General features: G+C 44.2%; 1 protein-coding gene across 4 annotated transcripts in view; it reads right to left on the bottom strand.

Moving 5' to 3' along the window:
* The window catches only part of mast2 (microtubule associated serine/threonine kinase 2), a 457,031-nt gene that overhangs the window by 211,824 nt on the left and 223,894 nt on the right, over positions 1-21,313 (bottom strand). For 3 of the 4 annotated variants that reach the window (XM_039735193.1, XM_039735194.1, XM_039735196.1), the window contains one exon: positions 2,964-2,995. In XM_039735193.1, coding sequence (XP_039591127.1) covers positions 2,964-2,995 — 32 coding nt within the window. Of the gene's footprint in view, positions 1-2,133; positions 2,913-2,963; positions 2,996-21,313 lie in introns of those variants that run through there. The other variant, XM_039735197.1, reaches the window with a different exon arrangement.

Below are 21,313 nucleotides of genomic sequence, written 5' to 3'. Positions count from 1 at the left end.
CCCTTTCTTTAACGCCCCAACACCCTTCGAGCGGCTCAGCCGCGACTTGCCGCTGGGGGTAGGCGAGCAAAGTGAGCAGAGGGCGGAGTCTTCTAGTATTTATAAAGAGATTGACGCTTTAACCACAGGTTTTTATGGTTTGCCTTTCTCTGAAAGACACCATTGATATTTTGTAACATTAAGGTTATCTTTGAAACTTAAACCCTTTAGGTCCTGCATAGGCCAAAGCCGGCCAGTGGAGCAGGGTGGGGTCAAGTCCGTCACAGGGACGCCTTTTCTAGACAGTGACCAGGGCCAGACCTCCCATTTCATTATGATCCCGACGCAGCACATATTCCCATGAATAACTGCGGCCAAGATTACGGCTTTGTTCACACTATTACATTTTCATTTTAATATAATCTCTTTCCACATTAGCATTTTCACATCATTTACGAAAGTATTTCTGTCCACACTAAAACATCCAAAAATGCATATGACTTAGATTTGCACCCACACTGGACTGGCAAAGTATCAGTGATGGAGATGCCACCTGCCACCTGATTGATCTCAAAACTGTAGAGACCGGTAAATGATTTGCTTTTTGTGTATGTATATATAGAGCATTCAAACCATACAAAACATAATTTAGATGCACACCAGTAAGCAACACAAAAAGTGCCCAGGAAAGGATCTCCTCTATGCTGGAAAATGTTTTCTACCATAAAGGGTAACCAGTCAGGGAATGAGATGTTGTAATGAGTAGAACCCAATTAGGAAAATGCTACATAATAAGCACAAACAAATTAGGCAGCAATTAGAGTCTGCATTTTCAAAAATGTATGTTTTCCTTCATCCACACTGCGCCACCGTTTTTAGATGTTCATGGCTCTGGAAAGCGTTTTTTAAAGTCTCAATTTTCATGGGTTAAAAAACGCCAGCCTAGTGTGGATGAAAGGTGTAAATGGACAGTAACGTCCGTGTGTTTTTAAAAGAAAAACACAGTAGTGTGGACGTAGTCTGAGGAAGGCATTTTCGTTGGTCCACAAATAAGACGCACCTTCAGTGACGGTGGCAGAAGAAATCAGATGTCGCTGAGAACTTTCTTAGAAACTGCAGCACACCAGTCCATCTGTGGATGGGTGACCTGTTTTAAGCATATGAAATCGTGAAGTGCGACATGTCACTAAAGATTCATTTTCTGCATTCACACTTGGACTTCTTCCTTGTTAATCCTGGTGCATTCAGTGGCGTACACTGCAAAAGGTTTCACAAGGACATTGCAATGATATCCGGGCAAGTGGACCTCACTAGTGCTGGCCAAATGAAACGAGAAGCATCAGACGCTGCGTCCAAACGAAAATCAACAGCAAAACATTTTGAACTGAACTGAACAAATCTAACGTGTCAGCATCATTAAGTGGTCGACAAGCTAAATTCTATCAAAGTTCATTTCGCGTTTCTCCCAATTCCTACGTGATACAGTCGATCTGAAAATATATTTGTGTTCAACAAGAAGCAGTTTAGCATAGTCACCAGATATTTTTTTCAGTAAGCAAAAGTTTGTAATGGATAAATGAGAGACCACCATTACAGACATCCATAGAGCCCTTCAGTGAACCCGTGGCCAAACACAGAGACGTCTGTTTGTTAAAAGTCACATGATCTTTGGCCTCAGCGTTCTCATGGCACATACATTTACAAGATTACACAAGGGCAGAACAAGCTGGTTTTCTAAATATCTTGATGCCAACAGCATGAGGCCCATGCCCTTTTTCATGCACAGACACTGTGGTATGATGACAGACGGCCCCTCCACACACTACATAACATTACCGGCGACCCCACCAATATCACTGACAGACTTGTCCACTAATAAATTGAGAAATGCCTATTCAGCCCTTTACTATGGCAGCCCCACCAGCTACACACACAAGGCACCCATCCTGATATTTTTGTCTTTGTATGCTGATGGCACTCCGGCTGTCCACATGGTCTCACCTGTTGGGAGAGCGGGTGAATGAATGCCTTTGGTCTCACCATTGACACTTTCACACCCAAGGAGCACACACATACCTTTTCACCCGACCATCCATGTCTAATGCAAGCAGCCTGCGTTACCAGCAATACCTAGAGGTGTTGTGCTGCACTTACTGGATCCAAACAGCGGGCACGCCAGCCTGTGCCCTCCTCTTCTTCATGACTGGATGGGCATCTTGCAACTCAGAGTGCACAGAGTTCTTCCCGACTCCTGGCCATTCTGAAGCTGGATAACTCTGCCAAGGGGTCCGAACGCGGCCCCTCCTCCACACCAGCGGGAGCCTGCTAATTAGCAGTCACGCTACAACAATCTGCAGGCTTATAAAACTCCGCAGCCAACAAATACCTGAGCAGCTCAACGCCCCCTCCTGAAACTCAAAACTGAGGCTAATCCAGTTTAGTGCCCACAAGTCCACGCTTCACAATGACCACTCGAGCCAGAGGAGCGCACTAGAGCCAGCGGGAGGAGCCTGTAATTGAGCAGCTGTCACCCTGCTGACCCGAAGGCGTTTTTTTTCTTTTTTTTTTTTTTGGGAGTGGGGGTGTTTTAGGTCACCAAATCCTCCCCCACCCAAACACTCCCAAGTCCCGTCTGAATTTTCCCTGGAGATTTCATCACAAGCTGGGAGCATAAAATAAGTCAAAGAGAACTCGGGGAGAGGATTCAGACGTTGGCCCTGAAGGTGCGACAGTGACGGACAACATTTACCGAGACACCTCCGCTTCACTGGGGACACAAGCCTACCAAAATTCTCACATGCTGTTAAAACAGGGGCTGCAACAGCCAATCTGTCAGCTCCTCGGAAAAACGCAGAGCCTGAATATTCAGAATATTTGCAACATGAAGCAGACAGGCTCTCTCGGCCAAGTGCGTGCTGTCTCGCCTCCAGCCGATCAGCTAGCATGGGGCGGCACGTAGAGGAAAAGAAAAGCAAAATACTCACAAGCTGCCTCTGCGGGGAAGACTCAGCTCCTTCTGAAAGACAAGAAGAGGAAGAAGGAAATGTTAAGACGTGTGCTTTTTATAATGGGTGACCGATTCCCAGCATGTGACCCCAGAGAGGAGGCTAACAGAGAACACAAAGAATGGACTCCTTTGTCAATGCCAGAGGATAGATGCTTCTCCCTGGGCTTCTCCCTCCTCTCTTCTGAAATTGCTGGCAGTGAGAGGCTCTGAATTAAACTCATTTCTGGACAGAGCAGTGTTAATCAAGGCCCAGTGCCCTAGATCAGTGTTTCCCCAACCTGTGGGCTATGGAAGCATTGCCAGTGGGCCACCATCGATGACCCATGGCGAAACCCGCCTCGATGGTTGTGCACCAGCATCACATGTGAATCCCTGCCAATCCTGGACAACCTCCCCAACTGCCACTTTGATGATCGTGCTCAATTCACCAAGGAGGAAAAGATTTGTCGATCGCGCTTGATTCATCTAACACTCGGACGCTCACGTGATCGCTAACCAGTTCATACGAGAATGTGAAAAACTGGATCATGACCCCAAAATGGTTGGGAAACACTGCCTTAGACATTACCCCATACTGCCTAAAGACATCCTTCTATATAAAAGCGGTCGGGTGTCCTTCCGTCCCGTGAGTGCTACGCAGGCGCGGAGTTTCACACACGCCGTCCATTTTGCAATGCGATGGGATTTGTAGTTTCGTTTTTCCAGGTAAAAGATGATTTTTCTACTCCAGACTCTGCGATATCTTCTTTTTCTTTCTTACTATATAAAAGCAGTCGGGATTGTCCTTCCATCCCGTGAGTGGAAAGCGTAGCGGTATTCCGCTTATCACAGACTTACTACTTGCAGCTTGTGGTACGAAGCGACATAATGTGAGCAGAGCTCTGGTGCTCCCATCGTTCCCTTGCTTTTGTGCGCGATGTGCTGGAAAAATAGACAAAATTATGTCTCTGGAAATAATTAATGTTGATGGAGTACAAGTGCTTCACCACATAGTAAATATCAGGGGGGTTCAAAAGGGCGACCTCAATATAGAAAAAAAAGTTGAAATTTCACCACAAAAATAACGGAAACTACGAGTATTAAAGTAATACCGCTCAAATGAAATATAACCAAATTAATGAGTTTCTATAAAATATCAAATTGATCTACATATTGAATTGCCTTAAGAAGTGGTCAACTTAAAAGGCGGGTCAGCCTAGTAATGTGATAGTGCTGTTTGTGAAAGGTGCTACACTTCTGGTCAAAAGTTTTCAAACACCTCAAGTTTTTCCAGATTTTATACTAATTTAATCAGTTAAAATGCAATGAATGACCTAAAATTGTGAGAAGGTAAGCAGTAAAGTGCCAGGGGCTTAAAGTTAAAGTTTAGTTTTGCGGAGAGAATGTCAACCTCACATCAAGAGGTTTACTTACCTCGGCAGTGACATTCATGTGACTCTGGTGACTCTTCCTATGAAGTCAGTGGATGGACTAGGAGAGCATGGGCGGTCATGAGGTCGCTGGATAGGGGTGTGTGGCACTCCTGATATCTCTGCAAACGGACAAAGGTCCAAGTCTTTAGAGTCCTTGTGCCCCCTGTTTGCGAGACATAGACGCTATCCAGTGACCTGAGACGAAGACTGGACTCCTTGGGTCCTGTGTCTCTCCGGAAAATCCTTGGGTACCGTCGGTTTGACTTTGTGTTTCTCATGCAAGACATGCAGGTTAGGTGGATTGGCGATTCTAAATTGTGCCTGGTGTGTGTGTGTGTGTGCGCGCACCCTGTGGTGGGCTGGCACCCTGGGATTGGCTCCAGCAGACCCCCGTGACCCTGTAGTTAGGATATAGCGTGTTGGATAATGGATGGATGGATGTGTTGGAGGGCTGATATACATTATGAAATGAAGTTGCCAAGACAAAACATGTAATAAATATCTTGGGTTCAAACTGTCTGGAATGAAATAAAAATCCAATTAAATTTAAGAATCACTGCATCTTTGGGTATTTGCCTTTTCCATACTGTCCCAACATTTTCTGATTTGGGATTGTAGTTCAGTTTTTCCTTTCCCATTGATTTCATCGCATTTCTCAAAGTTTAGCAAAGTTACAGAATATTTCCACGATTTCGCCAAACATGAAGTGAAGCGAATTCAGTTAAGGGAGATTATTTTCGCCAAAATGAAATGCAATCCAATGTGTTCACTCGGGGCCATCCAACTCCGGTCCTGATGGACTGCAGTGGCTGCAGGTTTTCATTCTAACCCTTTTCTTAATCAGTGACCAGTTTTCACTGCTAATTAACTCCTTTCACCTTCATTGTAACAGCCCTGTGTTTAAGGATTCAGTCCTCAGTGTTGGCTGGGATTCGCTCCAGCAGACCCCTGTGACCCTGTAGTTAGGATGTAGAGAGTTGGATAAGGGATGGATGGATTGGTGTACAGATGCCCCTTATTGATATCTGCATAGCTGTTGGCTACAGCTTTTCAGGATGTTACTGTAGCAGCTGGAAATTCTTTTCCGGTTGCTGCTTCTCTTACATTGCCCCTTTCCAACAAGCAGTGGACACAACAGAGAATGAAATCATCATTTATATCGGCAGCTTCCACCTGTTCAATGAGACGGCCGATTCCCTGCCTCATCACTTCTCCATTCGCCATCTTTAGCACTGGGCGAACACTTTCATTGGAACTGCTCATTATTAGTCACATTACTTATTAATCATGTCGTGATACAACTGTGCCAAAATCAAATGCACCACATGCATATGCATTAAACACGTTGGATTGCATCTGATTCTGGATCGCATGATCATCCACATTCAGCAGGGTTTGGTCATCACTAATCACGAATTGCTCACTTTACGAAAATATTCTTAAGGAGAATGTCTGGTCGTCTGTGCGTGACTTATACAAGTAGGACAATTTGTCAAAACACTGAAGCAAATCTACAGCTGAATACTTTAGAAGAAGCTAAATTCAGGTTATTGGAGTTGCTTGATTAACGTCATGACTTGAATCCAACAGAGAGGGCCTGAAACATGCAGGTTACGCTGGCAGAATGACTGCTGTCTCTGAAGTAAAACAGGTCTGACAAAAAAAAAAATGGATGGAGGTTCTGTAACACTGTAATCATCACACAGGGTCTCTGATGAACAACAATATAACTTCCTGTAAAAAAAAAAAAACGCTGTAGTGAATTTCACCAGTCAGCTCTATTCACAGTTGCTTCAATAATGGCAAGTCTTCCAAAGCATCCCCACTCCATCACACTAGCATCCCATGTTTTATTTTATGTCAGATGCAGGGCATAGTGGAATCTGTGCGGTCCAAAGAGTTCTACTCCGACCATAAAAGAAAATGAACAAAATAAAAAATAAGGTTTGGGGATCATCCAAGTGTGTCTTAGCAAATAAGAGACAAGCACTGATGTTCCTCTAACAGCTGAGACTTCACGAGCATCGAGTTTTTTGGATGTTCTTCTGTGACCCTCTGGGACTTCTTAAACGCATCATATTGTGCATTCGGCTGAATACATACTCTTCAGGCTGTGGTGGGCTGGCGCCCTGCCCGGGGTTTTGTTTCCTGCCTTGTGCCTTGTGCTGGCTGGGATTGGCTCCCGCAGACCCCCCGTGAGCCTGTAGTTAGGATATAGCGGGTTGGATAATGGATGGATGGATACTCTTCAGACCACCTCCCCCAAAAATTATACTACAGCTTATTTTTTTTTCCCCTGCACAAGGTTTCAAGAACTGGGTACATCTCTGAACAAGTTGAAACCAATCGGTGTATATCATATAAGTGGGTTTGTGTTTCCCATTAAATAAAATTGTGTATCGTAATACATTCTTGTTTACCGTGGTGCTGGAGAGCGACAATATGTTACATGTCGGTCGGACATACACATAACAATTTCACTGTAGTCTGTGCGTATGACGATATGACTGCAGCTTCTCAAACAGGAATAGTCAAATATGTGGCACAGCTGCTAGTATTGTGACCACTAGAGGGCAGCAGACTGCCACCTATCAAATACGCAGCTTGCTTCATGACACCAGTAACCCAAATATCTGTCTGCTGTTTACAGCATGGGCGGCACGGTGGCTCAGTGGTAGCGCTGCTGCCTCGCAGTTAGGAGACCCGGGTTCGCTTCTGCGTGGGTTTCCTCCGGGCGCTCCGGTTTCCTCCCACAGTCCAAAAACATGCCAGTTGGGTGGATTGGCAATTCTAAATTGGCCCTAGTGTGTTTGTGTGTGTCCTGCAGTGGGTTGGCACCCTGCCCAGGATTGGTTCCTGCCTTGTGCCCTGTGTTGGCTGGATTGGCTCCAGCAGACCCCCGTGACCCTGTGTTCGGATCCAGCAGGTTGGAAAATGGATGGATGGATGTTTACAGCATAAGTGTCAGCGGCACTCTCTGTCTTTTCGGTAGTGCGTCTCTTCATAGCTGACCCCAAACTAACCCAGACGAGACATCAGACCTTCACATGGCACTTTCACACAACAAACTGTCTCGTGTAATTCTAAGTCACCCTAAGAATGGTTTCTGGGGTAATGGGGTGAAAAACAACAACCAATGAAGTTTTGCCCACCCAATTAGCACTACAAGAGCCAATAAGGCCATTTATGGAGTATCAATACCTTCTCTTTGGCTCTAAAGAAACTGCTGGGCTGCCAGGTTCGAGAGGGACACAAGATCTTGAGTGGCCAGAGAGAGAGAAGGCAGAATGGATGAAAGAGTGTATGGAGGAGTAGATGAGTAGAGCCAACTCATTTTCAAAATCAGATTGCTTTAAGAGGGCAAGATTGTCCATACCAGTGGTCCTCAACCTTTTTGGTCTTGAACACCCAGTTTTTTGTTTTTATCTGCTTTTGTTCATTGATGGCCGTTAATTAGTAGTAATTTTTATGTGAGCTACCCAACATTTTCCCCAGAATGTCACATATTAACAAATAACAGTAAATAAGCTGTTATGATACTTAAGACTCACAAAGCGTTTAAGTCCTGAACAATTCCAAAAATGCCCACTTGGGGGGAAAACACTATAAAAAAAAACCCAACTAGTAAGACAAAGGGCCTTATCGAGTATAAAATAATAATTCTTTACATTTAAATAGCGCTTTCTCACTATTCAAAGAGCTTTGCAAAATCCACACATGGAAAGACCTGGGACGTGAACCCATGTTCTCCTTACTGCGATAAAAGATTTATTCTTAACGAAAATGCTCTGGAATAACATAAATCATCATCTTCTTCCTCTAGCTGCTCCTGTTAGGGGTCGCCACAGGGGATCATCTTCTTCCATATCTTTCTGTCCTCTCCATCTTGCTAAGTCACACCCATCACCTGCATGTCCTCTCTCACCACATCCATAAATCTTCTCTTAGGCCTAACACGAAGCTCCGTGGAGCAGAAAAAGACAACAAGGAGTTGCCAGCAAAGATGATCCAAGGTGAACCAAATCCCAATATAGTTAATCGTGAAGTCAAACAACAGAGCAAATGGTCGGAAACTCACAAAAAAAAAAAACACAAAACACAAAAAGCAGAGGGGTGGGCGGCCGTCTCAAAGTAGGACACAGTAGTTTTGTTATCTGACAGATTGCTGTAACTCAGCACACGCAGTGACATTCTTTAATGTTATTACTATGAATCAAAAGTGATTTGTTCATTTAAATTACGACAAATTATGATACCGTGTTAGCATGAAACTCAACACAAAATGGATCTGAATAAATGTCTACCAACTGGAATACTTTTACTTATTCAAGTATGACATCCTCAGTTGTCCTTCTATCATCTTCAAAACAAAAAAAAAAAAGCATCTTGGTATGCATTAGGGGAAAAATCGTATTTCGTGTTTGATCACGGCTTAGCTATATAGCGCATATCTTGCATTTGTATTATGCAAGCAAACAACATGCTGCAAAAAGCACATAAAGCGGAGTGTTGATTGGAATTGCAAGCTTGAATTGTACAATGTGCACACATGAGGACAATGGAACTGGCTTTCTAAAACAACGTAAGGCATTGCCTTGATATGGTGTAACCAGTTTATTTCAGCTTTATTATCTCCTGCGCACAGAACCCACCGTGTGGTGACCCTCTGTGTGCACAGAAGAGAAAGAAGAATTATGTGGATTGTGGAAATGAAAAAAAACAGAAAGGTTTATTCTTCTTATTCTTCTTTAAGGTCACAATAAAAATAAAAAAGGAATAGCATCTACTGCAGGGGTCTCCAAAATGTCACTCGCGAGCTACCGGTAGCTCACCACCCCTTTCCAAGTAGCTCGCCAAAGGGTTAATGAATCCTCCATGAATTTGAAAAATTGATTAGTCAAATTAGGGGTGGGTGATCTTTCCAAAAACTCATATCACGATCCTTTTAACACAAAATCACGATCCACAGTCTGATTTGCCGTCTATCTTTTCAATGTGGCAGACACTTAAGAGAATATCTGGACTCAAACTCATTAAGTAACACTTTATTTTAAATATCAAGCAAAGTTGAATTCAATTGTTCTCTTGTTCGCTAGCTAAGCCGAGTTAAGGTACACGCCCCAAAGCTGGCGAGCTGGCGATCCGCTGCATGTTTCTCGGATTCACACAAATAAATCGGTACCGCAAGCGAACTACGATACATAGCGAAATGAGAGAAGTTGCAAAATCAACCAGAATGTTCAAGCAAATTATAGAAAACTAGACATTAAGCCCGTTACAATAACAGGCGCTAGAACAGTAGTGCATAAACATTAGTAGGAACAGTCGATGTTAAATGGCAAGGGACCTCGTTTGTGGCTGTAATATGTGTCACTGTATTGTGTGCCTTTAATTTTCTCTCTCAGTATTACTTGGTTGTGTTTCTGTAAAATGCCTGTAATTTTGTCTGACAGTAATACAGTGGAACCTCGGTGGAAACCCGATTTGGTCGTGAACCGAAGTAATTTCCCCCATAGGATTGTATGTAAATACAATTAATCCGTTCCAGACCGTACCAACTGTATGTAAATATATATATTTTTAAGATTTTAAGCACAAATATAGTTAATTTAATTATACCATTGAATGCACATAGTAATAGTAAACTAAATGTAAAAACATTGAATAACACTGAGAAAACCTTGAACAACAGAGAACACTAACACTGCAAAAGTTCGCACTATAGCGCTACAAACTGTTCACTAAAAACACTTTTTTTTAAGTTTTAAGCACAGGGAAAAAAATGAACATTTGAAAAATCCGTAATTTAATAAACAACCAAGAAAAGTAACATTACAACAATGCACGCGCGCGCCTGTGTGTGTCTCTCTCGTGTGCGTGTGCGTGTCTCTCTCATGTGTGTGTGTGTGTGTGTGTGTCTCTCACGTGTGTGTGTGTGTGTGTGTGTGTGTGTGTCTCTCTCATGTGTGTGTGTGTGTGTGTCTCTCACGTGTGTGTGTGTGTCTCTCTTGCGCACGCTCCTGTGTGTGTGTGTGTGTGTGTGTGTGCGTGCGTGTCTCTATCTCTCTCTGCACAGGGAGAGACTGAACACGTGCGGCCCCACGCATGCGCACTTCACCAGAAGACACATACGGTCACCTGGACACACACAGGGGTTTTATTAAAGAGGATAACGATCTAAATCCGTTAAGTAGTTCTCTCGTGAAAAGCGGACAGACACACAGACATTGGATTTTATATATTATACGTTAGTAAACCTTTAAAATAATGTGCAGTTAAAGCCTCAACAGCACTTCTGGAGCTTAGTAGAGCCAGATAACTATAAGAATCTTCACCAAGCTGCAGCTCTGAAAATGTCTGCTCTGTTTGGGTCTCCATACCTCTGTGAGTCTGACAAGAATGTCATGAAGTCAAAGTTCAGAACAAGACTGACAGACGGACATTGAAATGACTCCGTAAGGGTGACCCTCAGTGGTTCCACTCCATCATACACCTGCCTCGCTTGTTGACTCCATGCAGCGCCAGTCATCACACATGCAACTGGACATGTGAATAAAGTGACACAGTGACATGTGACAAAATGACAAATGAATAAGTTATATCTGTGTATTTGGAATCGCATTGTTTTGTTTTGTTTTGACAGCATTCATGTTTTAATTCAATAGTGTGAGATACACTAGAAAATGCATACAGACATAGAAAATGCACTTGAAGGTGAACTAGATATTTATTGTGATGTTTTAATGCAAAATGTGAGTTTTACATTTCGTAAATGTTCAGGCAAACAAGCTTATTCAGTTTGTTTGGGTTGAAATAAGCCATAAGAATAAACGTTAGAAAACATGAGGAGCTCTCGGCCATTTTCATTTTGTAAAAGGAGCTCTCAGAGACCCCTGATCTACTGTATCTTACAGTAAGAAAACAAATAAGCTACTGTACAACTGTTACATCCCTGACTGCTGATCTGGTGCTTCATTCGGCCCCAAAGCCAGCTGTCTTGGTTTAAGGGAGGCCAATGAGCTCAGCCCTCCATTTATTTCAATGGTTATTACTGGCACAGACAGAAGTCCAATGGCCTCTGACCTTCGCTGAGTCAGCCACTAAAGCTTACAGAGGTGCCACATCACAGCCGTGCCACTTCATTACTTACCCAAAAGTAGTATTTGAAATGAAACCAAAATACTGGCACTCCTCCATTTAGTCAGTGTCTTGATCCTCCTTCCTATTCGATTTTAGTTTTATACAATGGGACAGGGGGCTGCTCCTTGGAGGTCTCAACATGTATATATATGATATCGAAGGAAGGGGGTCCCCTTGAAGGTTTGAGAGTGGCTGGGACCGGCCCACTTTAAGCACTCCAAGTCTAGGAGCACCACAGCGGCTCTTGCCAATCAAACCTTGTGTGTGACGCCATTGATCAGGCTGCCTTCCCTCAACTACAGCACACTCCTGCTCAACACACTTAAACACAGTAATCTTACACGCCTGCTGCTGTGAGTATGAGTTCATGACAGCTTTCATGTGAAGATTTAAAAAAAATAAATACATTAATCTATACTAATAAAAGGCAAAGCCCTCACTGACTCACAGACTCACTGACTGACTGACTGACTCATCACTAATTCTCCAACTTCCCGTGCAGGTAGAAGGCTGAAATTTGGCAGGCCCATTCCTTACAGCTTACTTACAACAGTTAAGCAGGTTTCATTTCGAAATTCTATGCATAACGGTCAACAACGTTCGCCATATTGAACTTTCTTATTCATGGCCCCATCTTCACAAAATTTGGTAGGCGGCTTCCTTGCGCTAACCGAAACCAATGTACATACTTATTTCGGTGGTATGATGCCACTGTCGGCCGCCATATTGAACTTTCCAACGTCACTAATTCTCCAACTTCCCGTGTAGGTAGAAGGCTGAAATTTGGCAGGCTCATTCCTTACAGCTTACTTACAAATGTTAAGCAGGTTTCATTTCGAAATTCTACGTGTAACGGTCATAAAGGTCGACAACATCCACTATATTAAACTTTCTTATTTATGGCCCCATCTTCACAAAATTTGGTAAGCGGCTTCCCTGCGCTAACCGAAACCGATGTACATACTTATTTCAGTGGTATGATGCCACTGTCGGCTGCCATATTGAACTTTCCAACGGTCTTTGTTACTTATGGGCTCATCTTCAAAAAATTTGGTACACGGGTTCCCAACGCTAACTGAATCCTACTTACGTACATATTTACGTCCATAGCCTGCAGCTCGGTCACCGTCCCCCATCCCCACACCTCCCACGTTGTTGGCTGGCTGCCTATATAAGGCTGTCTGTCACTCCGGTCTCTACATTCCCTTCCTTGCTTTTCCACAGGATTCACGTCTCCCTGCTGATAACAGCAGCCTTGTTATTTAATCCTCAGCTTCTCCTCTGTTTTATTGTTCATTTATTACAATTATAGTTATTGTGTAGGTATTTTAGACTTACTTTACATTGTTCAGGTACCCATTTCCTTTATCGTTCCAACCGTACCCCCATTACCATGTCTATCGAGGTGATCACCATCGATCAAAGAACTGTCACTTACCGAGTGGTGTCCATGCCCGGAGATGGCACCTGCCTTTTCCATTCTCTTTGTTACATATTGCACGGCCATATCAGGCTCACTCTTGATATCTGGAGGAACATTGAGTCTTATGTATTGAATGACTGGGACAGGTTCAAGGTGTGGACTGATGACGGTACAGGAGATAATTAGACTACACAGGAGCACTAGAAGAGTGAAATGCTTAAGCCCTTCACCTATGGATCTGCATGCGAGTTGATGGCTGCTGCTGAATTGTTTGGTTGTCGCTCTCAAGTGTACCGAAATGGCCAAATATTTTACACCTTTCGATAACCGCCAATGCCTCTTAAACATCTTAGACTCACAGGTTACGATTTCAGTAGTGGACACTTTGATGTTTATGAATGTTTAAACTCTCAAAAGCTGGATGTGAAGTTATCGATGAAACTGGTTGTATGCTTACAACGCTTGACAGATGCTGAATGTCTCTTCAACACAAGTCCTACAAATACTGTCGTAATTGAAACAAACCATGAAACTCAAACCGATTATGACAGCAGCAATCCAAGCTGTGAGATCTGAAACAAGATTACTGTTCACATGGCCAACTGTACATTACATGCTCAAGAGTAAGCTCAGTGCACAGCTTGGTCAGATTACAACAGGAGGGCCGAACTCACAATGTGGTATACAAAGAGATCCTTAACAAATAATTATTGGCATATTTTCCTTCAGTTTAAAAAGGTTTACTTTTTTTCTTAATAAAAAATTGTAAGGCAGTACTTTGCTGCTGCGAAGCGCGGGTATTTTGCTAGTGAATAAATAAAGTGATGGCTGCATTTTGGCAGATTGAGGAAATTTCTGCAAATGTTTGGAGCTAATCGATAAGTTTTTTTTTTAACTTAATGTGTCCAGCCAATCAGGGATGGACGATTAGGTAATGCTGTGAGGCATTTGAGGTACGTGCCTGTGTCTCTTGGCCTTCTTAATGAAGCGCGTGGTGAGGTGTTCATAGCTGGACTGAAGTCAGTCATTTCTGTTCCTCAGTATGCAGAAGAAAAATGGCCCAAAGACTGAGTGAAGAATGGAAAACTGTAATCAATAGCCATCTAAAACATTAAAGTAATCCATCCAGGGCATCCAGCAAACCCATGTGTCAAGAAGCCTTAGTCAATACTACCTAATTAATTGGGATGGATTTTAGAAAGCTTAAAAATACTGGAAGGGTGGTATGACAATTATTATGTCACTAGAGAGTAACGGCGCACTGCATGATAACGTGCAGTGAATACACTTCACTTGACCATACTCTGTTGACCCTTGACCTTTGTTGGCCGTATATGTGTACAATAATTTAAGATATGAAGAAGTAGGGGAAGTGACGGCAAAGATCGTAGGGATGAGAACGGCGCTCGCATGCATGCGCTGCACGGCTGCCCTGCTGCCCGCTGCTGAGAGTTGATTCTACAATAAAATAAAAATTAAAAAATAAAAAGAGGAATACTTCCAAAACTCTTCACTTTTAATACAAAGCTGTAGTTCAGAGTTTCAGCATAGTATATGTGTACCAAATTTCAGGCTACACGTTATTGGAATTTTTGACTTGGACCTTCCTGGGTTGACCTTTAACCTTGGAGGTCAATCATCGCCCCGAATGCGGACAGTGGAGGTCACGTAGTATATGGTGTACCAAATTTCAGGTCAACAGTTCAAACGGTTTGTGAGCTACAGATGATTTAAAATCCTGGACAGACAAACGGACAGCGACGGTTGCATATTATAGAAGAAGATACATACAAAATCTCAACTTACACCACCATACAGATGTTTGGGGTCACCCAGAAATTTTCATTTGTATGGAAGAAATCAATACCTTTTATGATCAAGACACCGTTAAGTTAATTTCACAATACATCCAGGGCATTACTAATGTTTCCGATGTCTAAGACTGCTTGAAACGACCGATTTTTATTTTATTATTCATATATAACTACAAAGCCCCATTTTCAGCAGCCATTCCATCAGTGACCTTCTGCTGAACTCCCTCAGCTTACCCTTAATTAGTCCTCTTGGCATGCTAATCAGTTATTACAGAAACCTTTGTAATTGCATTAGCATTGCTGACACTTGTTACTGTGTTCACGTGGGTCACAAGGTATTGGCATTTCTAAAGTTCAGTTCTGGGTTCATAAAAAAAAAAAAAGAAAATCCCAAAATAAAACAACTTTCTCAAGAAACAAAATGAAGGCTATTCCATGTGACAGATGGCCAAGAAACTCTGTCATGTCACACATATCATCACAGCTTTTCAACTAAGACCAGGATCAAGGTTCAAGGCCCAGTGATGCGCAGATTTTTGCGAGATGGAAAGACAAGCCTTACCATTTTATGCAGGTATCGTCAACTGGAAACACAAGTCACATGGATTGGACTGTTTGAATTGAAGATCCATGTCTGCCTCTCATTAATTGGTCAAGAGTCCTATCTTCAATTTTGAAACTCAATACTGTTAAACATAAACAAGAACTATCATTTTTGGGTGGAGTTTTCCTTAACATTTTTCTTGGCCATCACTACAAACATCCATCCATCCAGAATCCAACCTGCTCTATCCTAACTACAGGGTCACGGGAGTCTGCTGGAGCCAATCCCAGCCAACACAGGCCGCAATGCAGGAACAAATCCCTGGGCAGGGCGCCAGCCCACCGCATGGCACAAACACACCCACACACCAAGCACACACTAGAGACAATTTAGGATGGCCTAAGCGCCTAACCTGCATGTCTTTGGACTGTGGGAGGAAACTCACGCAGACACGGGGAGAACATGCAAACTCCACGCAGGGAGGACCCGGGAAGTGAACCCAGGTCTTCTTACTGCGAGGCAGCAGTGCTACCACTGCGCCACCGTGCCGCCCTCACTACAAACAACATGGAGTAAAATACTGATTAAAAAATGATGACGTTTGGGTGCTGTATTCCTATAAACAGAGACTGCCCACTCCAACTGAGTTTTCTTGTAACCCTCTTTTGTAAAGCCCTGTGGTATGGCACGTCCGCCACTTTGAATGAGAGGCCAGATTTTTTTTTTTTTTACATAAATAATTCGCCACACTCACGGTTTAAGAAGGGGGCATGGCAGCGTGGCGTGAAATAGGCATTTCCATGCTGAAGTGCTCAGTTGCGTGATCGCCCGTGTCTGTAATTGATACCAGGAGCTGCTAATCGCCACACCTGTGCCACATCCCCGTTATAAATAGGAGGAGCGTGAGTGCGGAGGGAAGAAGAAAAAAAGAGAAGGATGGAGGTTAAGGAAAGAGGAAGACAGGAAGCCATAAAAGATGGTGCAGGTGTAGGAGCAAGAGAGCGATTGAGCAGGCTCCCTGGAGTGAAGGAAGGCAAGATGGGAGAAGAGCCCTGGCAGAGTGTTTGGCCGACAGGGGGCAGGAAGAAGTGGTCGCTCTAGCTGAGCAATTTAGAGGAGCTGGAGTGACCTGAAGTGTAGATGACTTGCCGTGTAGGTCCATGGAAGGCAGTAGGTATCAGGGAGGCTTGGGAACGCTGAGCGCCCTGGTCGTTGGGGAACACAAGTCTCGGCCCTGCGAATCAGCTATAGGGAGCCAGGGGAAGGAAGGCTACCGGACTAGAAGGAAAGTCAGCTGCACCTGCAGGTAGGGCGACACCAATGTTGCACGGCCCATATAGGAGAAGCAGAGGAGCCACCAGTTAAAAGGAGAAAGCACCGGGTTTTTAAAGAAGGCACTGCTTCCCGCCTATTGATTTTAACCTCGTTTTACAGGAAGTGTTTATTGGATTTTTAACCTCCACTTTTATCAGCCTGTTTTTATGGATTATTTATAGTGATGAGCGAGCACCAAAGTGTTCGGGTGTTCGGTCCGAACACATCGCGATGTTCGTGTGCTCTACCGAGCACCCGAGTATAATGTAAGTCAATGGGAGACAACCAGGCAACCCCTGCTCTGAAGAGGTCCATTGGAAAAGGTCAGAAAGTGACAGAAACACCACCCAAATGGACCGGGAACAGCAAGGGGACGATGTCTGGATGCATCTTGGACTCCCAAGTCGCTGCTGGGAACCAGTTTGTCCGAGTTGTACGCCACTTTTACAGACTGACAAAAACACTCTCAAAAAAAAAATCAATTTTACAGGAAAAATGACACTCTAAAACATTATATGCCAGTGCCTGCAGGTGAGCTGACGCTCTAAAACATTATACGGCAGTGCCTGCAGGTGAGCTGACGCTCTAAAACATTATACGACAGCGCCTGCAGGTGAGCTGACGCTCTAAAACATTATACGGCAGTGCCTGCAGGTGAGCTGACGCTCTAAAACATTATACGACAGCGCCTGCAGGTGAGCTGACGCTCTAAAACATTATACGACAGCGCCTGCAGGTGAGCTGACGCTCTAAAACATTATACGGCAGTGCCTGCAGGTGAGCTGACGCTCTAAAACATTATACGACAGTGCCTGCATATATAGCACCCGATGACGTGTTTCCCGGCCAGCCAATCACTGTAATGCCAGCACCTGACGTGGCTACTGGCATTACAGTGAGGGCAGTACTTACCTGCCCCTTGATTGGCTGTCTCCAACCTGCGAAACGTGCGGGGTGGAGACTCAAGCATGGCGCACGAGCACATGTGGTGCTCGTTCGAGTAGCGTCATGCTCCGAGCATAGCGATGCTCGAGCCGAACACACGTTTGGCCGAGCATGCTCGCTCATCACCAATTACTTATTGAAACATTTTTGAGCCCTGCACCTTAGATGGACCCTGTTTGGGGGCTTGTTTTAATAAAAGCACTGTTGCACTTTTCCACCATCTCCTTGCTTAGTTTGATTTGTCCCCATCAGACCAGCTCATCCACTTACATTACCGACGGATTTGGGTTCCCAAAAGTGAAGTGGGAGTGTGGAGCAGCACCCAAACTGTAACAAGCACCTTTTCTTTATACGGTAAAAACTGAAAGTCACCACTGCTTACGCTGGGGCAGTGCAGGCAGGTCTCGAGTCTGGGGATAAAAAGAGTACAGCATCTAATGAGGGCGGCTTCTCAAATCACTCTTATCTCCTGGCCAGGCAACACAAGGGCGCTGTGGCACAGTGCAGTCTGGTAGGGCGCCGGTCATCTGTGCCACCGGCTAGACAAGGGACATTAACAAAAACAAAGGCTGACATAAAGTGCTGAGTTATCAGTGCCTGAGGGAGCATGGGAGCAATCTGGAGAGAGTATGAGATAAAGAGAGAAGACAGCGATGGAGGGAGGGAGACACTCTGTGCTCTTATATCTGCACACACATGCCAGACTTACGTGGTGTAGTCTCAACACTGCACAGGCAAGCACCTTATTCCAAAAAGTGTCTTCATACAAATTATTCAAAATCAGAAGTACACGTTTCGATGAAGCAACAATAGAATATGTGAAAATTTTACACAAGACATTTGAAACTGGTGTAGAAAAGTATAATTTCAAAAAAGTAGCAGCATCACACACGTGGATTGATAAACATCACTTGAAATGAAACAGGCAGACCAAATGAGTCCGGGTAGTTCAAAAACTAAATCAATTAAGAGGGAAAACGACAGAATGATTGTAAAACTGGGTGAAAGAAAGAAAGAAAGACTGGCACAGAGGGGCACTAGGATGGGAATTGGAAACCAATGATCTCATCTATAAAGCACCACCAAGAGGGTCACCTCGCCAGTAACCACAGATGCATACAAACGGCTTGAGACACGTGTGACATTGTGACAAATGGGAGGAGACCATTCAGTCCATCTAGCCTGCTTGTTGAGCTAAAAGCTAAGATGCCCCAATATCTATCCATTTTCCAACCCGCTGAATCCGAACACAGGGTCACGGGGGTCTGCTGGAGCCAATCCCAGCCAACACAGGGCACAAAGGCAGGAACCAATCCCGGGCAGGGTGCCAACCCACCGCAGGACACACACAAACACACCCACACACCAAGCACACACACCAGGGCCAATTTAGAATCGCCAATCCACCTAACCTGCATGTCTTTGGACTGTGGGAGGAAACCCACGCAGACACGGGGAGAACATGCAAACTCCACACAGGGAGGACCCAGGAAGCGAACCCAGGTCTCCTAACCGTGCTGCGGTGCCCCAAAATCTCATCCTTATCCTTTTTAAAGGGTTTCAGCTTCAACTACACATCTTGGTAGTCCACACTATGGTCCTCTTTTGATAGGACACATTTTACGTCTGCTGGGTATTTGGTGATCAGTTCACTCCTAACTTTAGCAGGATGAGTGTATGACTTTAAGTAGGCCTCTCTTTTGCTAGTGCAACTTTAGCAAGATTTGGACTGGGGGCACCCTTGTTTTACTCCAATGCAGACAGTCTTCCATTTCAAACGTTAATTACCAGGTTGATGTTTGGAGTAAAAGAGACCACTACAGCCTCTGATACCCCCATACCCTAGGCAGCAGAAGTTACAACGAGCCTGAGGGCTTTGGGCATGTAGAGCGAAGAAAGATCCGGTGCTTGCAAAGGGTTATACAGGAAGGGGTGGATGTTTTATTATTGGTTTCTTTGGTGCACATAATCCCAAACGTTCGGTTGATCACTGGTGCAAAATTTTGTCCATCAAGGTTGTCAATCATTGAATTATGGCACTTTGTTCACCAAACAAGTGTTATTCCTGGGTGCCAATTTGTCTGTAATTGATCAGCCTTATCAGATGAAGCCCAGAAACTGCATTCCAAAGAGGCCCAATGGAGAGAAACTTGACACTTGAGCTGAAGTTAAGAGGGTCTCGCAGCTGCTTTGTAGACCCTTAGTGTTGTGTTTACCCAGAGAAAAATGAGCCAAAAACGTGGAAGATTTTTCAACAAGAAAAAAATGTTATTCCGAAAAAAAAAATATATATATTTAATCATCAAAATATCGTCAGAAATGCAATAGGAAAGGTCTGTCTGGTGTCCTGATTGTGCGGTGTGCGGCAACAGACAGCTGAAAAACAAGCACCAGATACATCAGTCCTTTGCTTTGAATGTTACCATAATTTGCAGGACCATACCGTGTAATAGGTATGTAATATTTATGTGACATCATATAGTATAGAGGCTCATACAAAATACAACACAGTGACATTTGTCATTAATAAATATTTTGTGTTGACTGATGTGTGAAATCACTGCTTTGAGTTTTGGAAAAATATTCAGTCCTGGGACAAAAGCCCAAAAAGTGTTAAGCAAAAGACGCATTGTGACGTTGCGGGTTCTGCTCCACACTCCCATCGCTGTTCGGGAGCCCTTGAACCCAACACCGTCGATAGTTATAACCGAGGTGAGCTAAGCGGTGAGGCAACAATAGCAAGGGGATGATGTATAAAAAAAAAATCCAACAAATCAAAACAAAGTGTCCAAATCAAAGTATTCAATTTAAATAAAGTGCAGTGCCTTCTAACCTGTTCAATAAATAAATAATCCAAAAACTTGATTGCTTTGTATGGATTGCAATAAAATTAATATAAATAAATAAATAAATAATCTAAGAAAAGAAATGCGAAGGTTTAAAAATACAAAAACAAACGGTCCTTTCAAAACCAGAGGTTAAAACCGTTGCTGGAGGCATTATCAAATCAATAAGCCCGGTGCTCTTCTACGCTAGCGTCTCACCTGCTTCTCACGGTTGGGCTTTACAGCAGGCGAGACGCTCTCTCAGCAGCTGTCCTTTTCCACACACACACACACACACACACACACACGCACAGGTCTGGGGTCCTCCCGATCCTGGCTTCGGTCTGGCACTCATCCCAGGCCTGAGACTTGGAACCTTGATTTCCAGAACGTCCATATCAAGGACTTCACCACCAAGCCTCCCGACTCCCGCTGCCTTTCCGGTCCAGTCGTCCTTCACCGGTCACTCCTGCTACTTGATCACTCAGCGGGAGTGACTTCTACTATATCACCCACCCTGGTGTCAGCCAAACACTCGGACTTCCCTTCAGCTGCCTGCGAGCATTCACTCTCTCTCTCTCTCTCTCTCTCTGCTCGCTCGCTCGCTCACTCGCTCGTTCACTCGCACCGACTTGCTCGCTCACTTCCCACTGCAACCTCCGTCCTTCTATTCTTTTCTTCTCCGTTTTGATCCCCTGATCTCCTTTATAACCGAATCATGCTTCTTTATATTGAGGGGGGGCCATAGCAGCTTCAGCACATTAGCCACAGGAACAATCACGGATGTGGGCAGTCCGTCACCTGTGCACTGGGTGAGAAACGGCCACACCACAGATCACCCTGCGGCTTGCTGCGGCCACCACGCCCCCTCATTAAGCCACCGTGAGCGCGGTGATTATTTATCTACTAG

This window comes from Polypterus senegalus, chromosome 14, assembly GCF_016835505.1.
Source record: "Polypterus senegalus isolate Bchr_013 chromosome 14, ASM1683550v1, whole genome shotgun sequence".
NCBI lineage: Eukaryota > Metazoa > Chordata > Cladistia > Polypteriformes > Polypteridae > Polypterus > Polypterus senegalus.
This window is presented reverse-complemented; position numbering and strand designations above follow the sequence as displayed.